Here is a 13,409-nt window from a genome sequence, read left to right on the forward strand (position 1 = left end):
TGCTTCTCAACGCCGAAATGCAGCTGTGCTGCAGCCACAAGGCTGGTAGCCCAACTGTCTCTATCACCCCCAGCATCAAGATGTTGTTTTTTTTTACCCTACTCAGACCCTTATTACACAAGGAAAACACTGGCAGTGTTTTTAGAATCACCACTGTTTTTAGGGTGCTTTTTTGCAACCCATGGTGTTTTTTTTGACTCAAAGGATGGGTCATGCTCCTGTAGCTCTGGGTCCCGGGCTGTTGCATAAGTGTCACTACTATTTTCCTTTTGCAGAGTTTTATTTTCTAAATCTCTCCCTGGAGTTACTCAGTTTTTAGTAATATTCAGATATGCACGTGAAGCCACTCCCTTTCCCTCCTGTACACCCATGCTCCTTTGTAAGAGGAACACACACAGAAAAGATACTTCCCTTATGCTCTCACATGCCAGGACCCAGAGAATGTGAAATGATCCAGAAACCCTCTGCTTGCATTGTTTGTCCCTGCACCCAATGGTTACGACTAACAAATTACTGAAGACAACAGCGGTACAGAAGCGTTTCCTGTCTCTTTTCCAATGCCCATAGGGAGGATGGACACAAGAGTCACCCCAGTGTGCTGTAAGGAGAGGTCTGGTCTTGTTTTTTCCCCCCAAGTTTACAGTTTTTGCCCTGGCTTACTCCCTTGTTAAGTGCAGTTGCTCTATGAAAGAATTGTTTAGAAGCTTCCCTTTAAAAACACAGGTGACAAAATCAAGCTTGTTATGGAGGTAGAAGTTTGTTTCTGTTGAGATCTACTCTGCAAAATCTGCAACTATACAGCATTTTGTGCTCTAACCTGCAGAAAAGTCAGAGGACCTCCAGCTTCTAGGATATTTTTAAAAATAAAGAAAAAAAACAAACTGTTTGTATTTAAAAACTCAAGTTCTTCAACTTTTAACCTTCAAACGCGTAAGGCAAGCTTAGCAGGAAAACTTAATTTTATAGAAGTGGCTGATCTCATGTGCTTCCTGCCTGTCCCACTCAATCACACCATTTTCTATCTTCAGAGAGACTACAGCCAACCCAGAACACAGAACGTTCTCATACAACATCCTTCGCTACATCACAGTCAAGAAGAACCTCAAACACGGCCTTTATTTCAAAAGCCTTTTGAAATTCTGCGATTTCAGTAACAGTTACTAATGAAGGAAATTTTTATCAAAATGAACAACAAAAAGTACCGTCAAAACCAACTCTTTTCTATTACTTTCTAATGCAGCATATGTGAAATATAAACAAGCCATACAAATACTTTACACAGTAAGATTATTTTACATTCGAGTCAATTTATAAATAGTAATTTTAGGCAAATTAATAAAACATCATACAAAGACAGAAGTACAACCTCCATCTTACCCCTCTATTTTCATATTAAAATGTAAAAAATTCTCCTTGGCACAATAAAAAAATATTTATGTGCATATATATACAGTCTTTTCTCTCTGTACTCCAAATATTAACAAAAACATTTTAAACACATTGTTCTGGTTTGCATGAAATGATAGTACAACTTATGAATATAATTGAGAAAACTCCCTTTTCTCTGAAAGAGTTAAAAAATCTACAACAAAAATAAAAATTAATTGCTTTTAAGAATACTGGTCAAAAAACCCTCAAGGTTGTACTGCTTCAATCAATGCAGATGTCTGAAGTTTTGTTTATGTTAGTGATTTAACAGTGCATTGAAAGTCTTCTTTTAAGGGATTTAATTTTTAAGTACTGAAAATCAAATTCTCACACAAAGAGTAAACAGCAGTTTCCAACTCCACAGAAACTTAAGCAATGGGAAAAAAATAAATATTTTGAAGCTTTTAGAAAAACCTGGTTGCAATAAAAAAAGATTTATAAAATCAAAGCTAAGTTAAGGTAAGAAAAGGTGGCCCAAAAAAAAGTCTTTACCTCAGTCTTCAATATAAAACAGGGGAAGACAACATGCTTTTCTTTGCTTTTTCCATTATTTCATAGCTCATGTACCTGCAGTTGTTGATCTGCGCCCACTTTCAAACAGATCCCTTTCACAGTTAAATTTGCAGACTCTTAATTGTTTTTAAGGCTGTCATCACTCTCTTCACTGGAATCAAAAACATCACTGAATCGGAAAACCTTTTTCTGTTGATTGTCTGTTGAATCAGCAGAACTGAGCTGTCTTCCTTTTCTACTTTCTAACTTTTCTTCAAATTCAGGAAGCTTCTCTTCAAAAAGATAATCGATAATTTCTTTGAAAAAAAGAAAAAAAAAGTTGTCTTAACTGGACCTGTAGGGGAACTGGATGCCATGAGGAAACAGGATCTCACAGGCAGAAATTATGTCATCAATTCTAACTACAAAGATCTTACTATTCCATGGTAATCATACTGATTGCAGAGTAGACCACACACATAAAAGTACATAAAAAGATACAATGAAAAAGCACAGGCAAAGCTTTTAAAGCCAAGGTACTAAAGAAAAGGGGTTGATAAATATTGTACGAAGATACAATTGAAAGTAAAGTGTTACAAAAAAAAGCTCTTAGGAAAATAAGTATAAAAGTATAAATAAGTATATACAAACATATACTTATATATAAAGTATAAAGTATGTATTTTAGGCAATTTACTTAGGGAGAAAAATTAAGAAAGAAAAGAAAACTCCAAAGTAGAATATGTGTCCTCTTAGATTCTAACAAAAACATTAAGGAGTAGATAAAAACAGCTGGAATACTGACCAGAAAACGTCTTTTTTTGCCATAGAGGGACATAGGAGACTTTCAGCTTGTAAAATCTGGCTCGAACATAGTCTTTAGGAACACCTCTGAAAACAGAATTCAAAAGATTAGTGATGCAACAAACTAGTACAGCCTACTTGTAGCTGAGTTACGCATTCCTGAAAATGACGCCAGTCAAACAATACCTTGGTTTCAGGTAGAAAAGACAGATTGTGCAACCTAATTAAAACAGCTTTTTCAACATAGTAATTTCCCTTAAGGTGAGCACCAAAACCATATCATTACATGCATGTATTATACATTTAGTAAAAAAAAAAAAAAAAAGAAACAGAGCTGAAGAAATGTGGAAAAAGAAAAAAGAATTACACAGAAAGTCTAGAATTGGTAATTTCACATTCAGCACTAACTGCCTGGAAGAAGACTATAATACTGTATCACACATTGCAATAATTATCCCTTCCACTATTCGTTCATTAGCATTTGGAAAAATCCTTTTTTAAAGACTATAGCACAGATTATGTAACAGTTTTAATACATAGACAACTTTGGGAATACAACTAGGGTTGCCTGAAATAGTTAAAATAAAGTTTTAGTGCTGCTAGGCATGGTTTATCATGCCTAGCAGCACCAGGATATACAGTCGTATGATATCACACTAAATAGTGGTTTTTATGGTTGCAGAGACCTAAGAACGCTGATTCCTTTGGGGACTTTAAGACAGTCTGCTTTAACTATCTTTTCTATCCATTTAAAATAAAAAAAGTTTTTACCCAACAATGTCACTGAGTTCTTCCCAGTTTACTTCATCAGCATCCTCCACTTTCATTTCATACAACCTGTGAATGTAACACAGAGGCAGTTTGCAGGCAAAATTCAAGACATAATTTAATAAAGTTCACAGCTTCCCTGGTCAAAAGTTACAGGATTTTTTCTCCAAAAAAATGCGATTGCAAACCTGTTCACAACCAGCACGCTTTTATAAACACAGCTTGGAACAGTAAGAGATACAAAAACATTCCAGCAACTCTGAACTGTACCTTTTAATAAGATTGATCTTGGCCTGTAGTCCTCTGGTCCCCCTATATAACTGCTGCCCTTTGGTTATCTTGTTTGTTACAATCGAAGTCCTTTGAAAACACACAAAAAAGGCTGCTGTCATTTCACGAAATCCCAAGCATCAAAAGGAAGCAACTTCAAGGTGCCTTTGTTACAGCAACGATGCAGCAGCTATCAGGCTTCATGATCACAGCATACAGAAAACTCACCACAGCTGGCAAAGAGTTATTTGTTTCAGACATATTTGCAATACCTCTTTTGCAGCCTACAACCTATTACCTATCCTGCCAAACAAACATCAAGTTTGAAATCTGTTGGGGAGAGTACTTAACTATCTCTATTTAGTATAAAACCTTACCATTTCTGTTTACATTGTCTCCAATACCTAGTTCCCACTTTAGCTTCAATTTCATTCCATGGCAATTTCTGGAGAAGTTTCTCACGTTCTATCAAGAAATTTCTACGTGACTTTTCAGATGAAGAAATAGAATTTGCATCTTCCGACTCCATTCCTTTTAGAAACACCTCCTCCACTGCACGCATTAACTTCTGGGTCTCTTCCTTTGACCAGGGACCATAATTAATTGCTAAAATGGAAAAATATTCACAGTTAAGGTAAAATTCATCATAAATTACTAGGAAAAAAAGAAAGCAAAACCACAAATGCTTCACTTTGCCTTATTTTTATTTACAGGATCAGTTTCTTACATGCTCCCCGGAAACTCTTCTGCATACCAGATTTGAAAGGAAAATTCACTCTAATGATAGGAGTTCAGCCTAAATAATAGCACAAGCTCCTAATTTCCTTCTTAAGACCTAGCTCTCAAATTCCTCTCACTCTCCCCACAAAAGCTTCTCTTTAGACAGCAGAAGTGTCGGTTCCATTTAAAAAAAGAATTGCATTAATCCCATGTCCTGTTCTCTAGACCCCACCCTGCTTTTTTTTTTTTCCTAGTTGGAGACTGTTCTTATCCTTTGTCTGAAATCACAAACAACAGTTTACAAAAAAGGAACCACCACCACCACCAATCAGTTAAAGAATAAACAAACAAATAAACTCACTCCAGCGATTTTTCAAGAGTTTCTGTAATACACAGACTTAATTGCTTTTCTTAACAATTACGTACGGGACTTAATTTCAGAGTATTTCATAGCAACTGAAAGGTTAGAACGGGACATCATCTCAGAAATCTTCTTCCAATCATTGCCATGGAGAGCATGATACTTCTTTAGTTTTTCTTTTTCTTCTTTGGTATACCTAGTAGAAAAAATAGGCACTGCCTCAGACACAAATTCAAACCCCTGCAATGCCTTAAGAAAGCTGTACTCTTCACAGATGTTTCAATGTTACTCATGACTACAATTTCAATTTATATATCAGAGATTTACAAGAACTAGTCAGAAAAATAAATTGCCAATTAAGTCACAGGAACTAGCACAAACCCAAAAAATTATTTTCATTATTTGAACACTAAATACAGATACAAACACCAGAGAATTATATTAACCTTCTCTTAAACTCCTTCGAATTACTGGCTTACCTCCCTTTATAATTATTCGAGTCAAACATCTTCCTTGCTCGGTAATATATCAGCCGCCAGGCTCGTGGTATGCCCTCAGCTAGAAGGTAAATGATTCAATTTTAAGAGACATTTTTTACACTGGTGAGGCCACTTAAAAAATAATAATTTTTCATAATTGTGTTATAAATGATAAATTCTCTCCATTCAAGATAAAGCACTCTACAACTCAGGAACTGCACAGGAAAGTCTGGATAGGATCTCCTGAAGACTTGCAGAGAGATAATTCCTATGACCACGGTAAGATTGTGAACACTGACAGTTGGTAAATAATTCTGTGTACCTTTGTGCATGAATATCCAAAAGTGAACCTCTGAACTCTGAAGCACAAACCTACTACTCTATAGCTACAGTTTGCATGGACTGGGTGTAGGCTGTTTGTTTGGTGTTGTGTTTGTTTGTTTTTTTTAATAACATTTGGATTAAGTGCAAGTAATGTACCGAATGCTCTCAGCAATAAAGAGACATAAGACAGCCAGCAATTAGGAGGCTGACGACATATTGTGCTCTTGCATGCAGAGTATTTCAGTTAGGAAAAGCACAGAATGGAGGCATCCAGTGAAAAGAAAGCAAAGATCTTGGCTGAAGAAAAGATCCTTGAAGTGGGGGAGTTTCCAGAACAGAAGTGACCTCATCGATGGGAAGGGAACCATGCAAACGTGACAATGCAAGTGGAATGACTGAGCATGTAAAACTCAAAGAGGATCAAGTCTGCAGCCTCTCTGGACGTTAGTTAAATACGTATCCAAACCCATTACAGGTTGTCATTCACTGTCTTGACTGTAATAACAGTAAAGAACCAACACCAATTGGAGAGCCACTAAGCAGCTTCATCGCAGATGTTACAAGATGAACGTATTTCTTGTATGAAGCAAGGAAGTCTTTTAACCAAGAGAGAAGTCTAACAAGTAAAATGAGGAAGGAGGAAGACTGTACCTCCTGCAAACAGGATCTTAGTAGCTGCAATTTTATTTGCTTCCCTAGCATTTTGGAAAACTTAACTACTTTGGTTCATGACCTAATTCCTTCCAGTTTATGCCATCACTTGGTCTTGAATCTGCCCTCTATTTATGTGCTCGAGGAACAGTTAAATTAAAGACAATATTTAATCATGCCTGCCATTAATAAATCACTGAACTTAGTTACAGCCTAGCAAATAATGTACCTTAAGCCATAAAATTCAAATGCAAGTATAAGATTTCATCGTGACCAGCAGCACTTACAGGCTTTTTAATCTCTAACATTTTCATGACCTAGAACAAAAAATAACAGTATACCGTAGAGATTATCAACTACATAACCTCAGCAGCATGTTCCTTTTTTCTGCCAGCTTTACCAACATTTGTGCTCTTCAATTAAAAAAGATTTGTGAATATAGTGGTATCAGCAGTTTGTGGAATGCAAGATTCATCTATTTGAAATGGGACTTTATGCTTACCAAGTTTTTCACAAAAGAGATGCCGTGCTTTTAGGCGATTGATAGTGTGTTTCTCTTCTGGATACCTTGAAGTAAACAGGAGCTTTTCAGCACTGTCTATTCCAGTCATTGCCATGAACTCTTCAATGTTTTTCCTGATTTGATCGTTTTCCTTCTGGGAAAATCTGCCAAACTTGATAGGAATACCTAAAATATATGGAAAGTATTATTAAAAAATAATCTTTTATGTTTCACACATTATATTTCAGGTTTACAGAGATGTTTTAGTAAATGTATAATGGAAGATCAACAGATGCAAAAGGTAAAAAGGCAAATGAAGAGAAACTAAACAAGAGCTGGGAGCAGGTAACCTACGCATGTACTTTGGACTATAATTTGATGATGAGGTTGTACATGCTACAAAACAGAAACCACACTAACTGCAATTAAATATATTACGACAAAAGCCTACTAGAAAAATGCATGTTTTACGTATACAAGCCTGTCACTAAATAAATTCATGAACTGTTGCTGAATTGAAATTAATTGAGCTTGGATGTGACAAGACACAAAAGCAAGCTGTTTCCACTCTGTCAAAACATTAGCACAGCTCCACACTTCCTCCTCCCTGCAGCATTCTTTGGGGGGTCTCACCTTGTTTTTTAAACTCTTTAAATCTCATTAGATCTCTTCCAGCCATCTTCTTGATTGAATCTTCTGATATTTGCCTCACGTGAGGAATAAACTCCTCCAATTCTCGTTTTGCAGCATCTAAATCGAATAATGAAAATGATACAGAGTCCAGAGACTCATCGCCATCCAGGCTGACATCGCCAGAAGTTACGGTTTCAGTACACGTACTACTCCGGGCCTCCTTTGACACTTTGGGTTTTGGTGTCCTGATTAAAAAATAATTTTAAAAAGTAAACTAAAATACAAAAATAGAGCTTTAAAAACAGGGGTTTTCATCGCATCTCTACATGTTGAGCATCTACATGAACATGTTCGCTAATTAAATAACAAGGAATACTTCCCACATCCATGCACCCCAGTCCAGCATAAGCCTTTAAACACATGTGAAATTTGGGATTTCAATATTCACAGTATTCAAAGTTTCTGAAGTCTAGAAAACCCCAGCTTTCCCAAGAACTCTCACACATGGATATGCAAAGAAACACTGTCCCTCACTACCCCAGTGGCAACACGGAACTTTTCCTTCTTTTTCTTATTAGCGAGAGCTAAAGGACACTTTTAACATCATTTTTTATTTTAACTGTCAGCTTCAGTCCATTAAGCTTGAAAATGGATTAACTTCACATTCTGGCTCTGATCCTACACCATATGATAGCATACCGACTAGTGGAGAGACTCATCTAGTTTTTACGTGGACAGAAACAATGCTTATAACTGAAATACTCAAGCATATTTAAAAAAAAAAAAAAAAAAAAACAAAAAAACAAAAAAAAACTTCTATTACTCACAGTACTTAAAAACGTGGGTTCTAGACACTGTAAAAGTACCAACTGCTATTTACACAAGCATTTGCACAGACCTTTAAATTCTTTAGTTGATCTCTGTGAGGTTTTTTTTTTTGGTAAAAACGCATAATATAAAGACCAAACTTAACAACTGGAATCTATTCCCCCTTCCCTCCCGCCCCCCCCCCCTTTTTTTTTTTTGCACATAATTTATTTCCATACCTACATTTTTTAAACAGAAGGAATTTTATTTATTGTCACTCAATGCTAATAAACTTTCACTGTACATTCATAAAATAACTAAGCTCTAAAAGTCGGTCTGTAATATCTTAACATTTAGGATTTTTAAGCTGTTTTAAAAAGTACATATAAAACAAACTGAAAAAAGATCTGGGACTCAAATTATGTGATATGAACAGTGGGATAGAAAAAAAATCTAAACTTACATTGTGTCAGAGTCTGAAGAGCTTTCATCTGTGATATAAGCTTTGCTTTTAATCTTTACGGGCCTTGCTGGAGTTCTTGTGGAAGACTGATTAGTCTTTTCAGTAGGTTTTGAAAAATTAGCAGGTGCATTCACAGAAGCTTCACACGCAGCAGGAGAAGCATCACAGTCACCATCTTCATGGCATGGCTTGGACACTGCCACACCCCCCTCTCTTCTGGGCAATGGCAACACCGTGTCCTCCTCTTGCTTATTTTGTTCTGGAGATGGCAAAAGTGACTGGTCAACAGATACAGCTGCATCCTCTTGTGTATCTTCGGTAATACTGGCTCTTCTTTTCTTCTTCTTTTTCTTCTTCTTCGCTGGTTTTTCATCATCACTCCAATCTTGTGTCTGTGAGGTAGGCTGCTCGCTTACTCCATCCTCTTCTGGATGTTTTTTTTTTCTTTTCTTCTTAGCAGACTTTTTTATATAAACGTAATCAGCTTCATCCTCCTGACAACTGCCAATGCAATGCTGATTTATTGAGATGCAAGTTACATCACTTTGGCCATCTGTGCTATCATCATGTTTATGCTTCTTTTTTTTCTTTTTCTTTTTGGGAACATCCATCACAGCTTCATCACTAACTTCAGGTTCCAGGACCACATGAGAATCATCTAATGAAAGCTGTTCCTCCTCCTCCTCTCTTTCTTTCTTTTTCTTTTTTTTCTTCTTTTTCTTTTTATAGACTTCACTGCCCTGTGCTGCTTCATCTTCAAAAAGCTCTGCATCTTGTATAGTTTCTTTTTCATCATCTTCCTGTCTCGTGTCGCGTTCTTTGCGTTTTTTCTTTTTCTTCTTGAGAGACTCCCGAACTTGAAACTCCTCTGCACTTGCTTCTTCTGTCATATTTTTTCTTACCTTAAAGAAAATATGAGTTTACTCAAGCACCGTAATATAAGCACCTTTATATACTATTGAACAGTAAAAAAAAAAAGTTACTAGAAAACTCCTGTAGAACAATTCAGTATTAACTTAAAAACATATAAAAAAGATACTTGCTTTTCAACACAGCAAATTGTGCGAAGTGACCGGACCAAAACGATGCCCTCTTCATCAAACAGATGTGCATCACAGCTGTATTCAGCTTTAAAAACGCCTTCCTGGAACAACAGAGACACACTTCAATAACTATTAACATCAAGTTGAGCTACAATAACTACACAGTAACAGACTGCAGTATTCAATTCTTCTTCCAGCCTTGAAACAGCGACAAGTTAAATATAATAAAGCGTTAAACCCAGCAGTGCTGCAACCCAGCTCTGGTGGCAGAATCACAGCACCAGAAGCTTCTGACCGGGCTGTGACCCAGCGCCGGCTCTGCCTGTGCTCGAGCCGCTCCACGCCGAGCCCGCACCGACCCCTTGACAGGAACCAACCCCGAAAACTCCAATTACTCAACGCGGGCAGGCATGTTTTAGCACGTTTTAGCACCTTTTTCGCCACCAGCACGCGCAGACCCCCCCACAAGGCCTCCTCCAGCCCCAGCACGGCCCCGCCACCTCCCCGCTTCCACCCCCCCCACAGCGGGGCCTCACCCCGCTCCGCTACAGCCCCACCACCGCCCTCAGCCTCCCGGGAGGGGGCACCGGGAGAGGGAAGACCCCCCAAAAAACACCCCCGAGACCCCCTGAGGACCCCCTCAGAGCCCCCTCAACCCCCCTCAACCCCTTAAATACCCCCGAAGGCCCCGAGGCCCCTCAGCGCCTCCCGCCGGGCCTCAGCGCCCCACGCGGCCCCACCGCGTCCTCCCCTCAGCGGCTCCCCCCCGGCCCCCGCTCCCCGCCCGCTTCGTTCCCGTTGCCGGAAGCGTCCCCGGCCGGAGCCGCCCCGGCGCGGACCGCGGCGGTTGCTAGGAGACGGGGCCGCCGCCGCTCCGGTTCCCCCCCCCCCCAAAATCCGCCCCTCCCCGGTGCCCGCAGGGCGGGTGGCGGCCTCTTTTTTTATTATTTTTATGACTCTTTTCCCCTTTTTTTGTTGCCTTTGGACGCGCCCTCGGTCCGCGAGAGTCTGGTCGACCGCGAACGGCGGCGGAATTCGTTCTCCGCTATGGCGGGAGGTGGAGGTGGAGGTGGAGGCGGAACGGGGGGGCCCCCGCGGAGGCCGCTGTGCTTGGCTGAGGTGGAGGCGGGCAGCGACAACGAGAGGCTGGGGGTGGCCCGGGACAGCATGCTGCGCAACCCCCGCATCCTCAAGGTGAGCCCCGGGACCCCCCCGGCACGGGCACGGGACCCCCAGGGGCTGATCCCGGGCCCGGGCCCTGCCCCGATCTCCTCCCTGCACCGGTACCCCCCCGGTCCCGGTCCTGATCCCGACTCCCCCCTGCCCTAGTCCTGGTCCCGATCCCTACCCCGATCCGCCCCCCACCCTGCTACCCCCCCGGTCTCGGCTCCCCTCTGCTCTCCTCCCGGTCCCGGTCCCTGCCCTGATCCCCTCCCTGCACCAGAACCCCCGCCCTGTCCCGGTCCTGGTCCCGATCCCACCCCCGCCCTGATCCCGGTCCCGATTCCGCCTCCCCCCTACCCTGGTCCCGGTCCCGATCCCAGTCCTGGTCCCAATCCCTCCACCCCCACACTCCCTGCTCCTGGTCCCGGTCCCGATCCCGGCTCCCCCCCGTCCCGGTCCCAGCCCCGGGGATCGCAGCCCCAAGCCCGGAGCCGCCTCCCCCGCTCAGAGCCGGCTGCAGCTCAGCTCCCGGCCCCTGGGTGGCAGCAGCCGAAAAGCTTCCACCGCTCCCGGGAGCTGCTGCCCCCCCCTCGCCGGGCTGGGGCCGTGTTCTCAGGGCTGGGGGCCTCCGGGGTTGGGGAGGTCTAAGGGGGTCCCGGCCGCTGCCTCTTCTCCTTGGGAGGGCAGCCGCTTCTACTCAAAAACGCCTGGCTTGGGGGGTTTTGGGGGGTTTCTTACCCCCTCGTGGGACAGCGGTGACATTTAAGCTGCTGCTGCCCAGCCTGCGCTCTCTTGAGGTCTTGAGCTCCCATGGTTATCGCGCACACACACACACACACCCCCGGTACTGTCAGGTCTGGAAGGCAGCTGTAAAACTGTGGAATAGCACAGAAAACGGGAGTCCTGCAACACTTGCTATCTGCTCTTTCTCATGAAACTTAAGAATTTAATTTGGAAATGATGGTAGGAAGGTAAAGAAAACAAGTGAGTTCTGTGCTATGACTCAAAAGGAAGCATCATGATTAATCCAAAGCTTCTACGTGGTTTATTCCCTCTGGATCCTGTAAATTTGACCGGGAGTGACTTTAACTTTGGTTAAAGTGAAATTAGGGCAGAATTTCCTCGCCTAGCTACCTGCCCCAGAAGGCTGTGGCAGACCCAGGTGTGAGCAGGGCACACAAACTCATTTTGTGCTTGCGGTGATGTCCCTGGGGATGGAAGCAGCTCCTCTGGTGGCTGGGGAAGGAGAGGAGGCAGCGCAGCACACTCCCAATCACTCCCAACCATCTCTGCCTTTCCTAGAAAAACAGGCTACTAAATACATTTTTAGATAATACATAAATATAAATCAGAAGCGGATATACTTATATGATATTTAAGGTAAGTTAAGGCATAATTGCAAGGACTGATCCTGCTTGTCACAATGCATTCACATTCCTGAAGTTGAAATATGTATAACCACCAGTCAGCACCACAAAATTCTAGGTCTAAGAATTTATAACTGGGGTAATGCTGCTAGGAGTGGCTCTTCTTCTGTAGGGCAGGTAAATTGTATGCAGTCGTGAAGATTATGTCAGTTTGGGAGAGATTTGTCCACCTGGACTGGAGCACTCAGCCAAGCGCTGCCTGTCCGTAGGGTTCACTGTTGCCTCCTCCCCTTGTTTGCAGCACTTTGCCCAACCCTAGCTCTAGGGCTTGAGTTCTTGTCCTGCACAACTGTTGCAGAGCACCTTGGCAATGAGATTGCTGAGCAGTTATGAACCGTGGGATGTTTTAAAAAGATTCAAACAGGATTTCAGCTATCTAGCCAGGTGAAATTAAAACTGGACCTAGTTTTGAAGAAAAGTTGTAATAAATTTTAGCATTCTGGACAACTTCTCTCAGAGTTTCCTTGCAAGAGAGTTTCCTTCACAGTAAGCCAGCTGGTAAGGATGTACAGAGATCTGCAGGCACCTGATGCAATCCTCCCTCATGCATGAAGTAACTGGGCTGCTAACAGCGACACTTCTACACTTGGAATCTGCAGTAATTCCACATCACAGTAAATTACAAAAAGCGCAGGTAGCAAATTCTGCTGCAATGGGATGGCAGCTGTGGCAGATGCACTGGTGGTACATGCTTACAGCACCAGCCCTCTGCCTCTCCTCTTCGTGCTTCCAGCTGCAGGCCTGGATCCCTTCTTCCTCCAGGAGAGCCCTGCAGACTCGGCATTTTGGAAACAGCTGCCCAAAGGGTTGGCCAGCACGTCCCAACCCTCACGCTGTGTGCTGCCACCTGAAAACCAAAGACACAAAGATGGTGTAAAGGAAGGGACAAAAGCTTTTGAGACAACTGCTGCTTGGATGAGTGCTTCTAATAGCCATGGGAGGGCCCTGAAGAATGCCCAGCCAGCATTGAGGTTCACCAAGCAGCAAATACAGAAGAACCTGAGGCCCAGGAGTCATGGATAGGATGCTTGCTCCCCAGCCTTCTTCCAAATTCAGTCCCTGACATCCTCGGT

The 13,409-nt window shown here is 42.1% G+C and overlaps 2 protein-coding genes and 1 long non-coding RNA gene across 9 annotated transcripts in view; 1 reads left to right on the top strand and 2 right to left on the bottom strand.

Annotated features, from left to right (window-relative positions):
• Positions 1 to 1,098: 1,098 nt before the first annotated feature.
• Positions 1,099 to 10,489, bottom strand: TTF1 (transcription termination factor 1). Of its 2 annotated transcripts, XM_084494591.1 has the most exons (12): positions 10,423 to 10,489; positions 9,746 to 9,846; positions 8,703 to 9,604; positions 7,433 to 7,677; positions 6,800 to 6,985; positions 5,323 to 5,401; positions 4,909 to 5,039; positions 4,140 to 4,368; positions 3,763 to 3,852; positions 3,496 to 3,561; positions 2,726 to 2,811; positions 1,099 to 2,237 (listed from the first exon to the last, which is right to left on the bottom strand). In XM_084494591.1, exons 3-12 carry the CDS (start codon positions 9,590 to 9,592, stop codon positions 2,059 to 2,061), a joined length of 2,181 nt encoding a protein of 726 aa, XP_084350717.1. In that variant the 5' UTR covers positions 9,593 to 9,604; positions 9,746 to 9,846; positions 10,423 to 10,489; the 3' UTR covers positions 1,099 to 2,058. The 2 variants fall into 2 exon arrangements, with proteins under 2 accessions (XP_084350717.1, XP_084350718.1); XM_084494592.1 differs by lacking the exons at positions 9,746 to 9,846; positions 10,423 to 10,489 and having other exon boundaries at positions 7,433 to 7,549; positions 8,703 to 8,864.
• Positions 10,490 to 10,725: 236 nt separating this feature from the next.
• The window catches only part of CFAP77 (cilia and flagella associated protein 77), a 60,591-nt gene continuing 57,907 nt past the window's right edge, over positions 10,726 to 13,409 (top strand). Inside the window, exon 1 of the mRNA XM_084494593.1 lies at positions 10,726 to 10,939. Within this exon, the coding sequence (XP_084350719.1) occupies positions 10,793 to 10,939 (147 nt within the window). The 5' untranslated portion in view covers positions 10,726 to 10,792. The remainder of the gene's footprint in view (positions 10,940 to 13,409) is intronic.
• Positions 11,835 to 13,409, bottom strand: part of LOC311422000 — a 60,700-nt gene continuing 59,125 nt past the window's right edge. For all 6 annotated transcript variants that reach the window (XR_014685127.1, XR_014685128.1, XR_014685129.1 and 3 more), the window contains one exon: positions 11,835 to 13,183. This is a non-coding gene — a long non-coding RNA (uncharacterized lncRNA). The remainder of the gene's footprint in view (positions 13,184 to 13,409) is intronic.

Source organism: Aythya ferina (genome assembly GCF_964211825.1).
Source record: "Aythya ferina genome assembly, chromosome: 20".
Taxonomy (NCBI): Eukaryota; Metazoa; Chordata; class Aves; order Anseriformes; family Anatidae; genus Aythya; species Aythya ferina.